General features: G+C 41.8%; 1 protein-coding gene across 1 annotated transcript in view; it reads right to left on the reverse strand.

Annotated features, from left to right (window-relative positions):
* The window catches only part of LOC106582942 (synaptoporin), a 31600-nt gene extending 19864 nt beyond the window's left edge, over window positions 1–11736 (reverse strand). The window contains exons 1-2 of the mRNA XM_045705700.2: window positions 11409–11736; window positions 11154–11219 (exon numbers count right to left, since the gene is read on the reverse strand). Of these exons, the coding sequence (XP_045561656.1) occupies window positions 11154–11219; window positions 11409–11426 (84 nt within the window). The 5' untranslated portion in view covers window positions 11427–11736. The remainder of the gene's footprint in view (window positions 1–11153; window positions 11220–11408) is intronic.
* Window positions 11737–23377: the final 11641 nt, after the last annotated feature.

The raw sequence follows: 23377 nt of genomic DNA on the forward strand, positions 1-23377 counted from the left end.
ACAGTACTATACCTTCCACCATACTCTCCGTTTCTAAACCCTATCGAAGAGTTTTTCTCTGCATGGCGGTGGAAGGTTTACGATATCCAGCCCCAGGCTCAGGTACCCCTCATTCAGGCCATGGAGGACGCCTGTGACCAAGTCGACGCCGCAGCTGTGCAAGGATGGATTCGACATTCAAGACGGTTCTTCCCGCGTTGTCTTGCTAATGAGGATATTGCTTGTGATGTTGATGAAATTCTCTGGCCTGATCCAGCTAAGAGATAATGCGAAGAGATAATGTATAGTATGTTTACTGTAGTATTTTCTGTACAATATTGTCCGTTTTTTCAGATTATTTTTTATGTTTGTTGTTGTTATTTACTGTAACTGTAACCTGTACTGTTTGTCTGTTGTTTGCTGAGCTAACAGTGTTATGCACACTACTGTAGTAGCATGAAAACTGGGACATGTTTTGTTGTGATTCTCCATGTTGACATGTTGACTGATTTGGGTATATGGAGAGAAATAAATGATATTTTCCTCAGTCTGCAGCATTGGTCTTGTGTAGTGTTTGTATAGTTGCACTTTCTCTGTGTACTTAATTTACAGTACTCTAATCAGTGACAATTAGACTTGCTAAAAGTGTTTTAGGTTAGCAACAGCAGTGCGTAACTGGTTCAAAAAGATTGAAGTCAATATGAAATGTGTGTGTTTCGTATGGTAACAAAATATTGTTTTTATGAAGTCGTGTATAGTTTTGACAAAAGTGTTCCATTTTGCAAATGATCTGAAGTGTTGTGCTACTTTGGTGTAGGGTTGTGCTAATTGTGTGTAGTGTTTTGACAAACCGGCCCTGTTTTCAAAATTGTGCTTAAACAATTGAAAAAAACTGTAAAGACGTTAGGCCCACTTTGGGAACAAAAAGTCTGAAATCTTCTCTCTTTACGACTGCAGAAATCTGGACCATGTCTGCAGCCCATTACATGTTTTGATCCACCATCAAAAAAACTTTGGGTCATATAGAGTCTATGAATGCCAGGAAGCCAGCTATTATACCATTATTACCGACAGGGTTAGAAAAACTAACTATTTCAATAATGTCCTATTTTGTATATAGTCCTTTCTATCTATCTAGTTTTGAAAGAGGACCATCTTAGATATGTTATATTGTACTTTTAAGGGGCTTAATGACATAACCCAACACACACTGTGATAACAGTCCTGATCAAGACATGATGGTAGAATCAAGTTCTCATGGCAGTTGATCTCCCTACATGGTGAATGGTTTGTGCCCTGTCTAACCTATGACCCTCTCTCTCCCTATCTCTCCCCCCCCATCTCCCTGTAAGCTTGACTGACCATAAGCAGGCAGAAAATCTCAATGTATTTTTATAACAGTGCTTCTTCATGCTCCTCTTCTCCCCATGGGGTTTCCATGGCTACACAGCAGTGCAGTTAGTCAGCCTCAGCCACCAAACAGTAATATGATTTGACTGTGTTTGTGTTTGTGTGTGTGTGTGTGTCTTGCCATTACACGCTTCACGCTTTCCCCTAGTGTGTGTGTGTGTGTGTGTGTGTGTGTGTGTGTGTGTGTGTGTGTGTGTGTGTGTGTTAGTAAGCCTCCGCACCCAGCAGTGGTACAATCCGAACAAGTGTTTATGTGTGTGGATGGTGGGACACCAGTTATTCTTTGTGTGTATTGGGACAATCAATGGGTCTGTGAGTGTATGTGACAGTGAATGTTTGTGCAAAAACCTATGACTGAGTGTTAATTATACTATATGTAAGAGTTGACTCATTTAGCAAAACACCACTTTACATCCATATTACTGTGCAAGTGAAATTCTTTCTGTTTTACTAAAGAGACGAGACACAAAAGTGTGTTCACCTTGATGAATCTGTTAATAATGATTTTTGCTCTTCACACAATGGTGTATGATGTTACAGAACTACGAACTTGTGAATAAGTTGGTACTCCGTCTCTGGAGAAAAGGCAACACCAGACCATTACACGCGTCAAGCTTTCCCCTGTAGAATTTCACTCACTGAGCGAGTAGCGTTGGGCTTGATTTCTGCCCCTGGCTCTGACATTGGGCCCTCCCAGCAAACAGGACGGGACAGGCTGTCCTTCTCTTGTCTGACTCACAGACAGAGCCGAGCCCAGGCCAGGCCCATAGTCTCAGGGAGGGACGTGAGCTCCTCTCTGACCTGATGGGTTAGGGTTAGCAGGGCTAGATTCCAGCCTAAAGCTGCATCCACATGGGCCTTATGACATTGGATTGGAACTGAAGAGTTCATTGCTTTGCATTCTGTTGAGCTTGTAGGTTTGAAGCCAGATAGTGTTTCTTGAAGCTTTGGAAATTGACATCATCTGACATTTGCTAACGTCCAGGGAGGTATGAGAGAGTGAGAGAGAGAGAGAGAGAGAGAGAGAGACAGACAGACAGACAGACAGACAGACAGACAGACAGACAGACAGACAGACAGACAGACAGACAGACAGACAGACAGACAGACAGACAGACAGACAGACAGACAGACAGACAGACAGACAGACAGACAGACAGACAGACAGACAGACAGACAGACAGAGAGAAAGACAGAGAGAGAGACACAGAGAGGAGATTAATACTCTCTTGAGGAGGTGCATATTTTTTCTCCCATTTCCCATAACAATAATTATCTGAAATGGAAATTCCTCTTATTCAGCACCATTTGTGAAATAAAAATAGAGAAATCTCAACTTGTGTAAGGTTCTGTTTTCTTGAGCATTACTTATACACTGTCCAATGAAAACAATAACATTGTGTCTAGTTGAGACACCTGAGAAAGTTGTATCAAGTATTTCACAGTCACACTGAAGTCACTGATACTATACTGATATCTGATACAAATCCATATTTGTTTCTGCATGACTTGGGAGGGAGGAATTTACAGCTGTTTGGAGAATTGTGTGCCAGATACTGACAATAAAAAAAATATTTTAAAAAGTAACCTTTATTTAACTAGGCAAGTCAGTTAAGAACAAATTCTTAATTACAATGACAGCCTACCCCGGCCAAACCCAGAGAACGCTGGGCCAATTGTGCGCCGCCCTATGGGACTCCCAATCACGGCCAGATGTGATGCAGCCTGGATTCAAACCAGGTACTGCAGTGGCACCTCTTGCACTGAGATGCAGTGTCTTAGACCACCGCACCACTCGGGCGCATGTGCCAGAGAGCCACAGCTGCAGCTTCGGAAATGTATGGGAGATGACCCATACATCCATGTCTACTGGAAAGGTTATGGACCACATATAACTCTCTTGAATAATCATCCACAAATAGATCATACAGACATAAAGATTGGTACCGTTGTGTGCGAGACAACACAATTGCGTTTTTAAAATGTCATTGGTAATGTAAATGTCAGCACGGACCTAAACCCATCAGATTAAATGTAACAAACTGAACTGACAACCATGACTCTTCATTAATTTCAAAAGAAGTCAGAAAAGGTTTCCTCTACTACACTGTACATGCTTAGAAAAAAGTAGAACCCTTTTGGGTTCCATGTAGAACCCTTTCAACAGAGGGTTCTACAAGGAACCCAAAGGGGTTCTACCTGGAACCAAAAAAGGATCCTCTATGAGGACACCCAAAGAACCCTTTTGGAACCCTTTTCTCGAAGAGAGTAGACTCCTGAGAAGCCTCCATGTCAACTCTATATAGACTTATTCTCTGAGCCATTTACCTTTTGTGTTTCATTTCCCTCCAGAAAAGCAGATCAGAATAAATGCCCTCTGTCTCTCAGTAAACTACTTTGATTAGGGGGAAGACAGAGACATCTACATCCATCCTGCCTCCTGGAGCCCGTACAGAGCAAGGAATAGGGCAGGGACTGGGAAACTGACTGACCGACTGAAGGCCTAATCACGGCAAAAAAATGATAATCTGGGGCAAACATACACACATTTAGCTTTCAGAGGCATAATAATGGTCTTTAGACATATTCAACTTCTTCCTATGTTGATGAGCCTTGGATACATACAACTCTCTGATGATAATCTCTGCAACGGCTGCACTCTTGGTTCAGTTGGGACCTATGTACACATTAAATACCGTTTTCACAGCTTGATAGACATAAATGTACCTATGTCGCCTGGTCTATTCCTACTAGGAAATAATTGTGACATTGTATTGGATTTGATTATATTGAAATTGTTCATATGTGCCCTAACCGCTGCCAGAAAGATAATTTAAAAAAACATTGGTTTGATCCAAATACTTCTGTAGCCCTTTCCTGCAGTCAAATGACCTAGTGGCCTCATGTTATGAATATTTTTCATAATTTCATACTCTTCCTGGGGTCCATCAAAATTAAAGAAGTTATACATTTTAAAAACATTACAATACATTCATAACAGATTTCACAATATATTAAGTGTGTGCCTTCAGGCCTCTACTCTACTACCAGATATCTACAACACAATATCTATGTGTAAATGTGTGTATAGTGTGTATGTGTCTATGTTTGTGTTGCTTCACAGTCCCCGCTGTTCCATAAGGTGTATTTTTATATATTTTTTAAATCAAATTTTACTGCTGGCATGAGTTACTTTATGTGTAATACAGTTCCACAAAGTCATGGCTCTATGTAGTGCTGTGCGCCTCCCATAGTCTGTTCTGGACTTGGGGACTGTGAAGAGACCTCTGGTGGAATGTCTTGTGGGGTATGCATGGGTGTCCGAGCTGTGTGCCAGTAGTTCAAACAGACAGTTCGATGCATTCAACATGTCAATACCTCTCACAAATACAAGTAGTGATGAAGTCAATCTCTCCCCCACTTTGAGCCAGGAGAGATTGACATGCATATTATTAATGATAGCTCTCTGTGTACATCCAAGGGCCAGCCGTACTGCCCTGTTCTGAGCCAATTGCAATGTTCCTATGTCCCTCTTTGTGGCACCTGACCACACGACTGATCAGTAGCGCCAGGTGTGACAAAACTAGGGCCTGTAGGACCTGCCTTGTTGATAGCACTGTTAAGAATGCAGAGCAGAGCTTTATTATCCAAGATGGCAGCCAATCAGTCTGTCAGTTTGTATGTCTGATTCTTGAGATCACAGTTTTAAGTGTTTTTATGTTTGAATGACCCTGATACTGATACTTGCTAAATTTCCACATTATTCATTACAAGATTTAGTTGGGGTTTAGTGAATGATTTGTCCCAAATATAATGCTTTAAGTTTCTTTTAATATTTAGGACCAACTTATTCCTTGCCACCCATTCTGAAACTAACTGCAGCTCTTTGTTAAGTGTTGCTGACATTTCAGTCTCTGTGGTAGCCGACGTGTATAGTGTTGAGTCATCCACATACATAGACACTCAAAGCCAGTGGCATGTCGTCAGTAAAGATTGAAAAAAGTAAGGGGCCTAGACAGCTGCCCTGGGGAATTCCTGATTATACCCAATTTTGCTTTCCAAATGTTTACTAAGGGTTGGTAACAGGCTGATTGGTCGGCTATTTGAGCCAGATAAGAGGGCATTACTATTCTTAGGTAGGGGAATAGTAGGCTTAAATTGAAAATATGGCAAATAGGAGTGCCAATATCGTCCGCTATTATCCTCAGTAATTTTCCATCCAAGTTGTCAGACCCCGGTGGCTTGTCATTGTTGATAGACAACAATAATTGTTTCACCTCTCCCACACTTACTTTACGGAATTCAAAATTACAATTCTTGTCTTTCATATTTTGGTCAGAAATACTTGGATATGTAGTGTCAGAGTTTGTTGCTGGCATGTCATGCCTAAGTTTGCTAATCTTGCCAAATAAATAAATCATTAAAGTAGTTGGCAATATCAGTAGGTTTTGTGATGAATGAGCCATCTGATTCAATGAATGATGGAGCAGAGTTTGCCTTAATTGCCCAACATTTCATTTTAAGGTGCTCCAAAGCTTTTTACTATAATTCTTTATGTAATTTATCTTTGTTTCATAGTGTAGTTTCTTCTTCTTTTTATTCAGTTTAGTCACATTATTTATCAATTTGCAGTACTTTTGCCAATCAGTTGTATAGCCAGACCTATTTACCATCACATCCCTCTCAACAATAAAATGTTTCAATTCCTCATCAACCCACAGGGATTTAACAACTTTTACAGTCATTTTCTTTATGGGTGCATGCTTATTAGTAACTGGGATAATCAATTTCATAAATGTGTCAAGTGCAGAGTCTGGTTGCTCGTAATGTTTTTTCTCCCCAATTCCGTGATATCCAATTGGTAGTTAGAGTCTTGTCCCATCGCTGCAACTCCCCTACGGACTCGGGAAAGGCGAAGGTCAAGAGCCATGCATCCTCCAAAACGCGACCCTGCCAAGCTGCACTGCTTCTTGACACACTTCTTAACCCGGAAGCCAGCCGCACCAATGTGTCGGAGGAAACACCGTCCAGCTGGCTTGCAGACGCCCGGCCCATCACAAGGGGTCGCTAGAGCGCAATGGGACAAGGAAATCTCGGCCGGCCAAACCCGACCCTGGGCCAATTGTGCGCCGCCTCATGCGTCTCCAGGTCACGGCCAACTGTGACACAGCCTGGGATCAAACCCGGGTCTGTATGGTTGCTCGTCATTACACACTGACCAACAACTAATCTTCACATCAACAACATAGGAATCACAACAAACCTTCTTGTATGACCTCTTATACACAATATTAGTCCCAGCCCTTGTAACTTTGGATTTCCTAGATATGGCTACTATATTGTGATCACTACATCCGATGGATTTGGATACAGCTTTCAAACAAATTTCGTCAGCATTAATAAAGATATGATCAATACATGTTGAGGATTTCATTCCTGTACTGTTTGTAACTACACTGGTAGGTTGATTGACAACCTGAACCAGGTTGCAGGCACTAGATACAGTTTGAAGCTTTCTCTTGAGTGTGCAGCCTGATGAACGCCAGTCAATATTTAAATCACTCAGAAAGTATAATTATTTAACTTTTTTTTTTAAACAGACGGAATTCCCGGTGTTTCTATGTTAAACAGTTTGTTATAATATTTCAGTGTTCTGTGATGTATATAAAATGTAATATTGGGATGCAAACTTAAAGTTTAATACATTTCAACTCTATATCTGACATATACACAATAACCATGTGTGTTAGGAGTATACTTTTGTTTCAGAGTAGATTTGTTTAAGACTTTCAAGAAACACTGTGTGACCCTGATTTAGCCCACTGCAGTAAAAGGTAAACATTTTCTAGGACAGCTAAAATGTTCAACAGCTGAGCTGCATGGCGCAGCTACAAAAACAAAGACCTTTGTTAGATAGCCCTCTTGTAATATTATTTCTCAATTGTTGTATTTTGAGCTGCTGTACCAAACCCCCCTTCTTGTTCATGTTTTGTTGCTGTGCAGATCATGTGACTGCTATTGCTTTTTTGATTGACATTGATAAAAACAACAAATAATTTTTTTTAAAAATACATTTAAAAAAACTTGAATACATTTGGGTCTATGACTTGAGTAATGATTTGTAGCCTATCATGCATTTGTAAGCACTGTTATCCAAAGACAAATAACACACTCCTCATGATGAAATGATGTGCAGAATGACAAAGACAACTGCCATCAGAGCTTCTAATAAGAATCTGCAATAGTAAAGGTACTGAAGATGACCGAGATGTAAGTAAAACCAGGTTATCTCTGTTTTGTCCGACCCGGGTCACTCCTACTGACAAAGCTGAATCAATTAAATCACTCTTGAGAATCACAGTGTGCAGTGGGTTGATTGTCTGTGCATCACTATGCTCGTGGTTGGGAAAGATACTGATTCCTCCTCTACCTCTCTGCATTTTCAACACACTCGTAGAGAGAAACAATCATCTCCATGACACTGGGACACCACTGCATGCTCAGAGCTCTGTCACTCTGTGTCACAGCCCTTGCTCCTGTGTGTGTGTGTGTGTGTGTGTGTGTGTGTGTGTGTGTGTGTGTGTGTGTGTGTGTGTGTGTGTGTGTGTGTGTTTTCTGCAAGCAGTCACCATGTACTGAAACATCAGTAGGCCTACCTCACAGTCAATGGTTTCCTACAGTCATTTTAAAATACATAAATTCAAGATGTTAAACAATCACTGACAACAGTTGACCCCAATGCCATGTCACTGTTGTAATTTATTAATACATTTGACGGGATGTGGATAGTGTTCCATGAGATCACTCACACTAAGGGCCGTGCACTGACATGTTGGGAGGAATATGCTCAAACTAAAAAAAGGGCACCCCAAAAAAATGTTTCCTGCAGCAGCAGTCACAGACTCGTTTAGCAATTATTACAAGCGGGGAAAGCAGCACAATCTGCTTATTTCAAATTTGTTTCCATCCCTGATAGTTAGAATTTCTCATTTGCCAAGATAATCCATCATGTAATAAAGCCCTTTTGTGGGGGAAAAACTCATACTGATTGGCTGGGCCTGGCTCCCCAGTGGGTGGGCCTATACCGTCCCAGGACTACCCATGGCTACGCCCCTGCCCAGTCATGTGAAATCCATAGATTAGGTCCTAATGAATGCATTTCAATTGACTGATTTCCTTATATGAACTGTAACTCAGTAAAATCAATGAAATTGTTGCATGCTGTTTATATGTTTATATTTTTGTTCAGTATATATCCAACCCAACTTCAACATCATTTTCAAACTTTTGACCCGCGACCCCCAAAAAAAGAGTGGTACAAAACTTGTGACCTCCTGCTCGCACCCACATGCACGTGTGCACACGCAAACATTTACAAACAATCACTGCGCAATAGTAGCCTGTCATTACAGCCATAAACAGTGATGCATTTTCAAAACGCAAGTTAGGCTACTGAGATAAACTGTGTTTAACACCTGCATTTGGAGTGTAAAGTCATTCATGTTAGCAGTCAATATCAACTAGGGATATATCATGTCACTTCTCTGGAGTCCAGAGCAAGCAAAATCCTTCTGCCTACTTGTAGTGGAGTCTGCAGGATCGGTTGGAAAACATGTTCTGTCTGCACCACTCCATCACTTTGGAGGGCAGCCTACCTGCAGAGTGCTCGTTCCCAGCCGGGTATACCCGTTCTTCCTCACATATATCTTAATACATTTGCCAGAATATGTTAAATCTTCATCCCATAATATGCAATGTTACAGCTGCCTATCTTTAGACATGTAGCCAGTATCCACCTATCCTAGGCCTATCTGAAATATGAAAATGATCAATCAAATCGCCAGTTAGCCTATTGTTCTGGCAACGATGAGTCAGTAGATTGCTAAACTGTATTTTATATGGATGATAAACATAGGCCTACTCTGTTTTTGTCAGGCAAAACTGGAGGAAATGAAACAAGTTCTTTCTGGTCACTAATCTGGATATGCGTTCCCGCCTTTTCTGCAAATGTTGATGACTGGTCATTGGTCAGCAATCAAGACGCGCAACATTTTGGTTCTGAAGCATAGACGAGAATTTAACGATGACTTGCGGGCAGTGGGTTCAGAACAATAATGATTAAAAAAAAACATTTTGGGGAAGTTATACCACGACTGAAAAGGGCAATTTGGAGATTGGAAGGGCAAAGGGGCATGTGTTGTGCACAGGTAAAGCCATAACTGTGCATGTGCCTGCTCACACACACACAAACACTGGCTCAGACCCCCCTTTGCCTCCAGAACAGCCTGAATTCTTTGGGGTACTCTACAAGGTGTCGTAAACGTTCTACAGGGATGTTGTTCCATGATCACGCAATGGCATCACGCAGTTGCTGCAGATTGGACGGTGGTACATTCATGCTGCCAACAGCCCGTTCCATCGCATCTCAAAGATCCTCTATTGGGTTTGGTCAGCAACAATGTTCAGATACACTGTGGCTTTCAATTGTTGCACAATTGGTATCAAGGGACCTAACGTGTGCCAGGTAAACATTGCCCACACCATTACACCATCACCACCAACCTGTACCGTTGACACCAGGCAGGATGGGTCTATGGACTCGTGCTGCTTACGCCAAATCCTGACTCTGCCATCAGCATGACACAACAAGAACTGGGATTTGTTACCAGGTGATGTTTTTCCAGTCCTCTTGTCCAGTGTTAGTGATCGCGTGCCCACTGGAGCCACTTCTTCTTGTTTTTAGCTAATAGGAGTGGAACCCGGTGTGGTCGTCTGCTGCAATAGCCCATCCGAGACACGGACCGACTGACGAGTTGCATTCCGAGATGCAGGAGTTGCATTCCGAGATGTCATTCTGCACACCACTGTTGTACTGCACCGTTATTTGTCTGTTTGTGGCCCGCCTGTTAGCTTGCATGATTCATTCTCCTTCGACCTCTCTCATCAACAAGCTTTTTTTTGCCCACAGGACTGCCACTGACTTAATGTTTGTTTGTCAAACCACACTTGGTAAACCATAGACACTGTTGTGCATGAAAAGCCCAGGAGGGTGGCTGTTTCTGAGATACTGGATCTGGCACTACTGGCACCATCGATCATACCACACTCAAAGTCACTAGTTTTTCCCATTCTAACATTCAATCAAACAATAACTGAATGCCTCAATGTCTGTCTGCCTGATTTATATAACAAGGCAGGGCCACATGATTCACTGTATGTAGGATGATCCATTTTCTGTCCTGCTACACTGCTATCTGTTTCAGGCAAAACGTTCGTTTTTAGGTGTTGGTGATTGCCATGTTCTCCAGCCTCCCTGTGAAGACCTAATAGAGCAGCGATTCCTTAAATTAACGTGAACCAGTTGGTTACGGTAAAGCAGTTTGTTCACGCGCTGATGGATCAAGCGCTGGAACGTTACTCGTCCGAGAAATAGTAATATCATGGTAGGCGACACAGAACGCAATTACGATCATTAAAAGTTTCACCTGAGAGTAATGGAAATGAATGTAAACAAAACCTACATTATAGCCTGCTATAACGCGGATTTACTCGCAAAAACACGAGACCCCTTGGGTAAACATGAAAGGCGCAATTATATTTCAGTGCGCAAATGTAGCCTAAATATGACTGCTATGTTATATCTCGGCAGGCATTAACGTTAATATATATGATGAATAAATTGACTGGCAACTGTAAACGTGTTTTCTATCATTTAGTTATTTCATGCAAAACAAATATGTGTTTCTGCAAACACTCAAACTTACCCATTCCAAAACGCGGATAAATCCAAGAGGTAATTTAAGCACTTGAAATGTCCCAACAGACACGAGCTAATGGAATGACAACAATAATAACAGAAAAAATAACGATTTTTCATTAATAAATCCACAACATATGTAATGTTTGCATAGCCTATTTGACATGTAAGTTAGCCTACATTGTTAAAAAATTGAATAATGGCTGTTTAATGCATATTATTTTGAGACCTGACAAAACAAATGTACAATCAACAAACATACCTCATTAGTTGATAACATTTTCAAAATACTTATCTCCTTGTTCAGTAAGATGTAAACAATTGTACAGAGTTACCCAAACCGCTTGATGTCTATGCCTCGCGCGTGTACGACTCTCGGCTCTTAGTGCTACTACACGGAAAACCCCGAGCCTTCGTCAGCTTGTTGAAAAATAAAACACCATAGAGACAGACGGGGATTGGCTTCACGGAAATGAACGACGGCTTCAAGATTTTACGATTGGATAAGATTTTTTTGTTATCGATTTAGGCTACGACGTGTTTATTGTTTGAACTGCCTCTCCTCCCCACGTCGGAGATGGATGAGAGGATGTGATTGTAACGGAGTGCCTGAATGTTGTCTCGAGGCACCACGAATTAGTCTGGTCGTATAAGTAGAAAAATATATCTTATTAATCATGCATCATTTTGTAGGTTACATGCCTGCGTGCATGCAGTGCATGCACTGAGAAATCCTATGAAATGCCTTTGACCTGTGGGTATTTTCTTGTGATTCCACCATCTGTAACCCATTCAGGATGAACCCGTCATCTGTCCCTCTATAATGGTTGTGCTTTGTGCAGAATAATAACCCCCAAATCACTCATGGCTCCAAAAGCATCAAAAGTGACCTCTTTTATAAGACCATTTCTCTGAATCCTGGAAATATGGGCTATATTCAGATGTAACTTCTATTACTTGTAGGCTACACGAATTATGTGGATTATTATAGAATTTGAGCGAATATGCCTAAATTGCTCAGAACAAAACATTCAGAGAACATTGCAGATATAAATTGACTAAATGTATAAATGGACTGTATTCCAATTCTACGTGAATGGTTCTTAGAGTTATGTCATTCTGAAGGATCCTCTGTGTGATTCCCAGACCAAGTCAACATGGCTGCTGGCTAAACACAATCCAAGGGCAAATAGGTATGTAACTCACTGAAGACATAATGTTATGTAATGTGAAACAGGGACTGTTTTCAAGACTGAGTTGTACTCCTGTGTAGTCAGTGTACAGTCAGATTGAAATGCCCTGAAGAATTATCATTTGCCTGATAATTTTGTTGTTGTTGTTGGTAAGGACATCTTTGTGTGAATATTATGATGAAAACATGAACCAGATTTTCCTTGTATTTTTCTGTTGATATGATGTTCCCTTGCTGTGTGATAGCCATTCCTAGCCACCCCACTGGAGGTGGAGCAATTTGTCATTTAATTAGCCTGCCGAGGCAGATAGAAGAGAGCTGGACTGTAAACTAACTGTAGGCAAGATTATGGTGAGCAAGCGAGGCTTCCTGTGTCTGCTATAGAGATAGCCATTCCAGTAGAGATAAGTTAAAACCAGGCTGACAGTGTGGCTAATTTGACAAAATCTCTTCTCTCACTCCACCCCTCCTCCTTCCGTTTTACTCTCTTACTCACAAACATCCCTCTCTTCTCCTTTCCCTTTTCTCCCCCTCTCTCCGTCTGCCTGAATTGCTTTGTCCTAGCGATTAGAAAACTGTTAGATCCGATTGGCCTAATATTCTCATCACAGTAAATCAAAAAGAAGTGAGCAGGAAGACTAGAAGATCTCATGCATAGTTTATCCATTTAGTAGGATGTGATTTTTTTCATAAGCTGACTGTTTCTGAAAGGGCTGCCTGTCATGAGGTTGCCTGTAGAGTTTGTTGAGCCAACAAACTCTACAGGCTTGCCAGGATCAATAAAACAATGGTCAATACAATGATTGTTGGTGCGATGATGTTGACTGATAATGATTTAAATAATCACTTATCTACGGAGTACAGGTGCCATCTCAACATACACTATATACGGTATATACAAAAGTATGTGGACACCCATTCATGTTAGTGGATTCGGCTATTTCAGCCACACCCGTTGCTGACAGGTCTATAAAATCGAGCACACAGCCATGCAATCTTCATAGACAAATACTGCCAGTAGAATGGCCTTACTGAAGAGCTCAGTGACTTTCAACATGGCACCGTCATAGGATGCCACCTTTCCAACAAGTCAGCTCGGCAAATTTCTGCCCTGCTAGAGCTGCCCCGGTCAACTCTAAGTGCTGTTATTGTGAAGTAAATCGTCTAGGAGCAACAACGGCTCAGCCACAAAGTGGTAGGCCACACAAGCTCACAGAACAGGGCCGCCGAGTGCCGAAACGCATAAAAATAATTTGTCCTCGTTTGCAACATTCACTACCGAGTTCCAAACTCTCTCTGGAGGCAACGTCAGCACAAGAACTGTTCGTCGGGAGCTTCATGAAATGGGTTTCCATGGCCCAGCAGCCGCGCACAAGCCTGAGGTCACCAAGATCACTTTTTCAAGCTCCTGAGGGTGAAGAGGCACAGTCCTTAGTGATTTGGACCCCGAGGAACTTGAAGCTCTCGAACCGCTCCAATGGACCTGTCGATGTGGATGTTTCCTGTAGTCCACGATCATCTCCTTGGTTTTACTGACATTGAAGGAGAGGTTGTTGTCTCGGCACCACACTGCCAGGTCACTGACCCCCTCGCTGTAGGCTGTCTCATCGCCACCGGTGATCAGGCCTCCCACCTGTGTTGCCAGCAAACTTGATGATGGTGTTGGAGTGGTGCATGACCAAGCAGTCATGGGTGAACAGGAAGTACAGGAGGGGACTAAGCACATTCCCCTGTTGCGCCCCGTGTTGAGAGTCAGCATGACAGAGGTGATGTTGCCTACCCTCACTACCAGTGTCGGCCCATCAGGAAGTCCAGGATCCAGTTGCAGAGGGATCCAGTCCCAGGGTCCTAAGCTTGGTGACGAGCTTGGTGGGGGCAATGGTGTTGAACGCTGAGCTGTAGTCAATGAACAGCTTTCTCACATATCTATTCATTTTATCTAGTTGGATGAGGGCAGTGTGGAGTGCAACTGAGATTGAGTCGGCCATGGATCTGTTGGGGCGGTATGCAAATTGGAGTGGGTCTAGGGCACATGTGTCAAACTCATTCCACGGAGGGCCGAATGACTGAGGGTTTTCGCACCACCCTTGTACTTGATTGATGAATTAATGTCACTAATTGGTAAGGAACTCCTCTCACTTGGTTTTCTAAGTCTTAATTGAAAGGAAAAAACAAAAACATGCAGACACTTGGCCCTTCGTGGAATGAGTTTGACACTCCTGATCAAAACATGAAACTTAAGGTTACTTGCGTAACCCCGGATCTCTGATAATATGAGGGAGATGTATCACATATGGGATTCACTCTGCGAATGAGGTGAGTCCTTCCTCCCTATGAGATGCAACTCACTGGCTTTCGCAGATTCTGACATTACTCCCCTGAAGTAGCCGGGAACAGGTTACATGAGGAGTTGACAACCTTTCTCACGTAAAATGCCAATTTATCTTACCGTTTTTACAGATCTGTATGCCAGTTATGGTTTTCATATGCACATTTTCATTTAATTTTAATAACATCTTCATATCTCAAAATCATTGTCATGCGGTTAATCAAATTCTATCCAAATCTAAATGAAAATGATACAACATTAAAAAGTAACTTCTATTGCCATTCCCAACTATGTAAAAATAGCCTACATAAAGCCAACAAATAAAACTGCAGCCAGCAGGTAGAAAATATCATGATTTAAATAAATATCCTATAAATCACATAGGCCTGTCTGCAACGAACTTGAAACATTGTGTCAACTATAACTTGGGTCTCGCCCTAAGCTTGCACTAGCGAACTTGCAACATTGCATCAACTATAACCTGGGTCCAGCCCTAAACTTGCATTAGCGAACTTGCAACATTGTATAAAATATTCTGGTCCCTCAGAGTTTCACACGCCAGTGAGCTGGGGATATACACAGCTGTAGGCTGTCTCAAATACAAGGAGTGAAATGTCACAATTTACCCCACCTTACAATTTACCCAATGTAACAGTTTGAAAAAATGCAAAAATCATGACATGCAACAGAATATTGAAAGCCTTTATTGAGAACAACTGTTGCCATGTTTAACATTTTGCACAGCAAAAATAATAAAATAATAATACAAATCATAAAATGGTTATTATTTTACGTTACATTAACTGGCACTTCTCAACTAAACAACAACATCTGACAATAAATAACATCTGGACTAAACAATTGAATGTTTGTGGTGTCCCTTATGGAAGAAACGAATGAATTTCACATGTGAACCCGTGCTCTTGTGTGATCACATGTCATTTTATGTGAAGTTAATGTGATAACATGTGTCAATGTGAAGGAACGTGATAAAAGGAAACTACACGTGACAAGATGTGAGCACATGTGAGAACAATATTTCAACATGTGATACCATGAAACTAAACGTAACATTTCACATGTTTTTATAACACATCACATTTGTGAAATTTCACGTGAAATCATGTGCAAGTGAAATTTCACATACGATATCATATGCAAATGTTTTTTTGGGTCACTTCACATGAGATACTGATGCAATTTCATTATCTGAAAAGGGTTGCCCCGATGGGAGGAGTTTTCCCTGGGTAAAAAGGGATTGGATTTGTTTTGGAACCGGGCTGCCTCGTTCAAAGCCCATGGCGAAGTTGGCTCAAAACAAAATTAAGCACATGGATGTTCTCAAGACATTTGTTTTACCAGTCATCAGGACGTCACGTAATGGTCCAGATGGTCCCAAACTATTATAAGTAAAGTAATGGTATGGTGGTTTTAAAGTAAGTGGTACGCTGTTCATCTAAAATATAACCCTGGGATTTGAACTCACAACCTATGGATTTGAGATATGCTGATCTTTCTGCTGAGCAATGATATCTGTAGCATTCCCCTACACATTCATTGTCTATAATACATCTATGCACTTAGCAAAATAATGCCATCTGCATTGCTATTTTAGTTATTAGTTCATCTAAAGATTCTCTCATCATTGATTTCATTTACTTACTTCAGCAATGTTTTATTTTATTTTATTTATTTAACCTTTATTTAACTAGGCAAGTCAGGTAAGAACAAATTCCTATTTACAATGACGGCCTACCAAAAGGCAAAAGGCCTCCTGCAGGGATGGAGGCTGGGATTAAAAAGAAAAACATATTAAATACACATCACAAAACACACATCACGACAAGAGAGACCTAAGACAACATAGCAAGGCAGCAACACATGACAACACAGCATGGTAGCATGCTTGTAGCAACACAACATGACAACAACATGGTAGCAACACAACATGGTAGCAGCACAAAACATGGTACAAACATTATTGGGCACAGACGACAGCACAAAGGGCAAGAAGGTAGAGACAACAATACATCACGCAAAGCAGCCACAACTGTCAGTAAGAGTGTCCATGATTGAGTCTTTGAATGAAGAGATTGAGATAAAACTGTCCAGTCTGAGTAGGGTGTTGTATGTGGAGGAGGAGGGCTGCACTAGATATCTCAGAGAGGGGGGAGTGAGGCCTAAGAGGGTTTTATAAATAAGCATCAACCAGTGGGTCTTGTGAAGGGTATACAGAGATGACCAGTTTACAGAGGAGTATAGAGTGCAGTGATGTGTCCTATAAGGAGCATTGGTGGCAAATCTGATGGCCGAATGGTAAAGAACAATTGAAGGGTTTTGTATACTTGTCTAATGTTGGTGGGGCATATTATTCTGTTTAAGTATTACTCCTGAATCAATATGATGATTTTAACCTGAGATTTACTTTGAAGTCCAAAGTGCAGGAATACAAGTGTGGTGGTGTAGCAGAAATATCATAATGCTGTGAACCAAGAGGTTGTGAGTTCAAATCCCAGATAAAGACACATTGAATAATAATTACCTTTATAAATAAACATACAATGTAGTCAAATATGTAAGATGAAAACACTGTATGTTAAAAGCACTGTCTGTGTATCATAGACACACTTTTGGTTTTTCAAAAACACATTTTCACATGTGAAATGCCACGTGAAGTGTTCTAAAAACACATACATTCACATGTGAAGTGTTCCAAGAACTTGTTTTCACGGTCTGAAATGTCACGTGAAGTGTTCCAAAAACCAGGGGCGCAACTTTCACTGGGGACGGTGGCGACATCCCCCCCCCACATTCTGAAATTACATTTTTGTCCCCCCTGTTGGAATGTGATCCAAAACAAGGAAACAGTGTGCTTTAGGACCATGCGGACGCCTCCGAGCAGTTAGGTAGGCTGATTGGAGTGTTTACCCGATGCTGACACCACAGAGCGGACTGACAGGTTGTGTGAAGGCATAGCTTCTGGAAGGCTGGCTGGACCAGCACGGGAGAGTTGAGCATAGTTCAGTGTATGCATTGCGCTCTTTCACTGAGTTGTAATAGGAACAGAAACTGGCTACTCTTTAGTTGACTGATGTAGCTGGCAAGGTAACCACAGTCAACTTAACAAAAAAAAACTATTGTTTATTCGCAATGCTGAGCTATTATTGTAACTGACATGTAACTTTAGCTAATGTTTCATCCCTTCTCGACTGAGGTAAATTAATAAGTTATGCTAGTGAGTAGCTACCACAGCCAGTTCAGCTCTAGCCTCTAGTTATCTGTCAGATAGTAATAATAGCCACCATATCGCTGTCTAACAGCAGTTGTTTGTATGGACATGTTTAGTAGCCTTTGTTTTGTCACATTTCAGAAGTAAATTAACTTGGCAAGCTTTCGGCAGTTGATGTACCGTTTGAGGAAAAAAGGCCAGCTTTCTCTCTATCAAACTAGACCTGAATCAAATGATTGAAGATTGATAATCTGACTTTTTTCACCAGCTACAGCAAGAACTGGTCCCAAACCCAACCACAGTATTATTTTAGGCGTATGTGACACAGCTCACTTGCAAGACCTGGTCCCCTGCAATTTTGCACCCTATAGGCAATATCAAATGCGCAAAAATAACTTAAGAATTGGGTTAAATTACCATAGACTCTCACATGGCCCTTACATTGTATTACTGGGCTAGTTTGAAGAGAGCAGAGTTGGAGAGACTTGCACTTTCTCTTGAGCTATTTTTATAGCCTACATTCTAGGAGTGGGAAGATTTTCAGACGGAGAAATATGGGTGATCAATATTTAAGCCTATTTCTAGGCAATGGGGTAAACTATAGCCTAATAATAGGCCTATTTAGGAAGTACATTTCCTTGGAAAGATAACTGTCCTGTGCTTCTCTAGCCAACTCTATTTAATTGAGACCACACGCGCAGCTGATCTCGCAGGCATGGCTACTGAACTGGAGGCAGCAAGAATGATGACAGCGACACTTGCTACGTTTTAGGAAGACGATTTGCAGGCAGAGACAAATAAATGGGTAATCCATACTTATTGGAAATGAAAAGGTGCAATGCTCGCTAACCATAGTAGCCTAACCTATGCTCATATAATTTCAGACATAAATCACCATAGAATGTACTATATGCCAGTGAAACTGAATATCATTCACTCAGAAATTGTATTATTCTGCTGGAGGTGTAAAGCAGAAAAGGGGACATATTTGAAGATGTTGTGGTCTTGTGAAGGCTGGCTGAATTCTGGCAAACAGTATGTTCTTTTATCTCAGCATGTCTACAGATTCTCCCTTTCCCCTGTTTTTATTTGCTTGGAAATGTTGATACTGGAGAGTGTTATCAGAAGAAACTGTGTAACCTAGCTAGAGGCTAATAAATGCATTACCATTAATTGGAAGGTTGGTTAGATTTGTTTTAAGATTAAGGGTATATTGTGAAACTTTTATAAGGTCTGGATGCCTTATATGGAATACTGTACGACAAAAGGAGTCTATATTGAAAACATGGCCACGTCAGGGGAGATTTTTTCAATCCCTAGCTGCTGGGCTGCTCAGTCCTGGCCCTGCTGTACTGTTGTCACTCTGGCCTTGGCCTAACACCTGAAACCAATAATGAATGTTTCACTAAGATTCTGAAGCTGAGTGGGGTGTGTTGGGTTGGGGCGCTACAGGGCCATGGACCCCTAGGGGCAGGACGGGGTGACCCAACTATATTGTGTGCATTAAAAAGAGCTTTACAGTACTATTAGGCCTATGATATGAATTGTATGAAGGGTGTACTGTTTCTGTATGTTAATGTGTAGGTGTACAGTGCATTCGGAAACTATTCAGACCCCTTGACTTTTTCCACATTTTGTTACGTTACAGCCTTATTCTAAAATTGATTAAATATTTTTTTTCCCTCACCAATCTGCAGCCAGTACCTTATAATGACATTTTAGCAAATGTATTAAAAAAAATAGTATTCAGACCATTGACTCAGTATTTTCTTGAAGCACCTTTGGCAGCAATTACAGATTTGAGTCTTCTTGGGTATGACGCTACAAGCTTGGCACACCTGTATTTGGGGACTTTCTCTGATTTTTCTCTGCAGATCCTCTCAAGCTCTGTCAGGTTGGATGGGGAGCGTTGCTGCACAGCTATTTTTAGGTCTCTCCAGGGATGTTCGATCGGGTTCAAGTCCAGGCTTTGGCTGAGCCACTTAAGGACATTCAGAGACTTGTCCCGAAGCCAACTCCAACGTTGTCTTGACTTTGTGCTTAGGGTCATTGTCCTACTTCTGAAGAAGGAAAATGTTTTATTTCTACAATTTCCAAAAGATAACCAAACAAAACATATTTACTTTTTACGAGGCTTGTTTGTGCCGTCATGTGCATTAGTAGCACAATTTCTAACTTATTTTCATTCGTTTTTACTTACACTTGTATGTTGACTTCTCCATTGGTGTTGTTTTTAAGTTTTCGCTGACTTTTCTTAGTGGATGTACAATCGTCGCAAATTGAATTATGGGGAGTTTCAGGCCCCAGAGTGAACATAATTGTATGCTCGCAAAGCCGACAAAAAATTAGGGCTGAGGGGCTTAAGTTGCAAACTTCCCTTGCTTGGCTAATCATTTGGACCACCCTCCACGATGGCAAAGGGCATTCCCCCAAGGGCATAAGGCGAGGGTAAGTGGACGAGGGTGTGTCTTTTAAGCGTTTGGACCGCAGGCAAGGTCTTGCTTCTTCACATGAGGATTGAGGACTAAACTGACCATGTGCACAGTGAGTCACATGATTCTAACTTGTTCCTGATTGGAGATATTGAGAGTGTACAATCCTGTGTTACCACCATCCCTGGTCTCCCCACTGACACCTCAAATGTTCTACTGCTTGAGCTCCTGTTCTCTCTTATATAATATTATCTCAAAAGTATTGTGGAGCTCCGGCACCTAAATATAAACAGTGACAGCACCCAAACCTATTTCAGTCCAAGTCAAGCACTGATAAGAAGTAATCAGGTAGGCCTCTTTTATGACGTTTCCACTGGATCAGAGCATGACATTTTTCCCTTTCACGCTGAGTGGTTATCGAAAGGGAGAGAGCTAGAAAGATTTTTCAAATACATTGAGGAACTATTGTCATTCTCAATGGATGTAAAAACAGAAATTGTTTGCTTACCGTTTGAGGTGAAGAAAACATGACTTTGAGAAGCTCCACAGCTCATTAGTGGTGGTGCATTAAGCCAATCCGAAATACTATCAGCTGTGCACAGGCCAGATAGCCTACAGGCCTATTTCTAAGTGTAATCTGATGCACATCCTTACTCAACATTGACTGGAGCACTCCAAACAAAAGACAATGACTAAATTGAATTGACAAAATTTGATAAAATAAACCAAAACTTGTTTCTCACAAGTGTTGCATAGGTTGTGCGCTCTGCAAACAATGTGTCCACTCCGACAATGAGAAGGGTACAAGGAACAATAATATATTGAATGCATTAACAGAAATGACCATAACCAAACAAACACTGTAGATTAGAAATTATAGGAATTAATGGTAAATGTACTACAAGCAAACAATTCACACAATGAAGTTATGAAACAATGAATGTGCACAAATTGGCGGGAGAGAGCGCATTCTAGCGAGAGAAGTGCATTATGCATCTGGGCGCTGATGTCTACATTGGCCATGCAGCATTTACGGTGATACGGCCTCTGCAGAAGTCAGGGCATTCATACTTCTTGCTCATCGCGGAGCAGTGCAGAGCTGTTGCCAAGGAAGTTGTCAAGGAAGTGAGTTTGTGTTTATACAGGATGTTCCGACCCCACCTACTGTCAACTGAGCCCTCGACATTGTTACAACATTTGGAATCCATATGGCGATGCGGTATAGATCTCAATTTTGCCTCTGCATCAGTGGCGGTTCTAGACCATTTCAACTGGGGGGGCCAAGCTGGGGCCAGCTGTACTGTTAGAGGGGCCAGTTACATTAGACGTTATTGTTGTCATATCGTTTTCTTCACTGCATTGCAGGCATTAGCAGGCAAAAGACCATGTTCATAACCATTAGTGTTCCGCGTTGCCACTATCTAATAACGGATGTAAAAAAAGAACGATAGCAAAAATTTGTTATGTAAAAAATATTTCATACTCCACATTTAGGGGGGCCACCAGGGGGTCCAAAATTGTTGTCACAGGGGCACTGCCCCCCCCCCCCCCCCCCCCCCCCAGCCCCCCAGAACTGCCCCTGCTCTGCATGCCTCAGAAGGCTCACAATTGCGTCACACCCTCCATATGGCGCCATCAACCACATTTTCGGATCAAGCATAAATTGTTTTTTAGTCTAGGCCTCCGCAATGGATTAGTTCACTGAGATGGGTGCAAATATATATATAAGATGCAAAGATGCAAGATTGCGTCCCAACAACTGGGGTACCTTGTAATGTGTCCAAGGCGAATGTGTAGAGTTCTTGTAAAGACATGATTGAACGTCTTGAACAGTGCCTTTAATGAGTGGCGACAGGTATGGCCATACAGTCTGGCGAGTGTGGGGCTGTCTGCCAGAGCGCATCTAATGGAGTGACGCAAGCCACCAGACAGTATAGCGAAGAGGAAGAAGGAAACATACTGGTTATCCAGATTTCCTAATCCTAAACAGTAGAGCAGCTATGTGTCTGGTCTGTCTTTCCCCAACTCTGAGGAGAAAGGGTTATAAAGAGCAGAATATTTCCCCAACCACTCGCCCCCGTGAGGGGAGGTAGAGTGGTCAGTGGCCGGACTGCGTGAAACAAGCGCAGGCGTAGGGACGAGGAAGACGCCTAAGCGTTGTAGACTTGCGAGTACCAAATAGGTGTATGGGCTCTGGGGCCTGAAAAGGGGGCAGTTTCCCCCTCCCCTTTCTTGAACCAGAAAGTATGCATAAATAAATACTGGGCTAAGGGAGGCTGTGCCTAGGTTTCATTCCCTGCCCCGCTCACCTAGAGTGATGGCACCCCCTGGTGGAGAACCAAGGGGGTGCACTTATGAGTCTGTTCTATGGTGTTTGCTTGCGCGCAATAGACATATTGAGTCAAAGTGCATGGGAAGAGGGCCATGATAGACGGCAAATGTCAATCAGTCATCCTGCTCCGTTTGTCACAACCGACCTGAGGCGAAGTGGGCATACACTGACTTCTACTCCTGGCTGGAACCTGAAAAGGTGCCGAGTGGAGAGCCTAAGGGAGAATAGCACTTGGGGGTAAGGAGACCACATGTCCCAGATTGTGTGGGACAGTCTGGCATTTTGTCCCTTTGTCCTACAACCAAACAATCATGTCCTGCATTTTATCAGCAAATTAAAACACCACTAATTTACAATAAAAGGTTGATTTGTCCAATTACCGTGAGACCGGCAGTCAGACATTCCACGTCGCACTTATGAGAAGATATATATCATAAGGATTTGGTACTGGTGATGTTAAACACTCCAGTCATTGCTGAGATCTGATGTTCTGTAAGCCAGTATGTCATATCATTAAACAACCACTTTTGTCAAATCCTTTCAGGCTAAATTCCAGCTAAACATGGAGAGGACAGTTAAAGCTGCAATATGTAACTTTTTAAGCACCCCGACCAATTTCACATAGAAATGTGAGTTATAGATCTGTCATTCTCATTGAAAGCAAGTCTGAGAAATGGTATATCTGATCTACGTGTGTTATTTCTATGCTTCCCAATC

The sequence above is a fragment of the Salmo salar genome, chromosome 22, assembly GCF_965601325.2.
Source record: "Salmo salar chromosome 22, fSalSal1, whole genome shotgun sequence".
Lineage (NCBI taxonomy): Eukaryota > Metazoa > Chordata > Actinopteri > Salmoniformes > Salmonidae > Salmo > Salmo salar.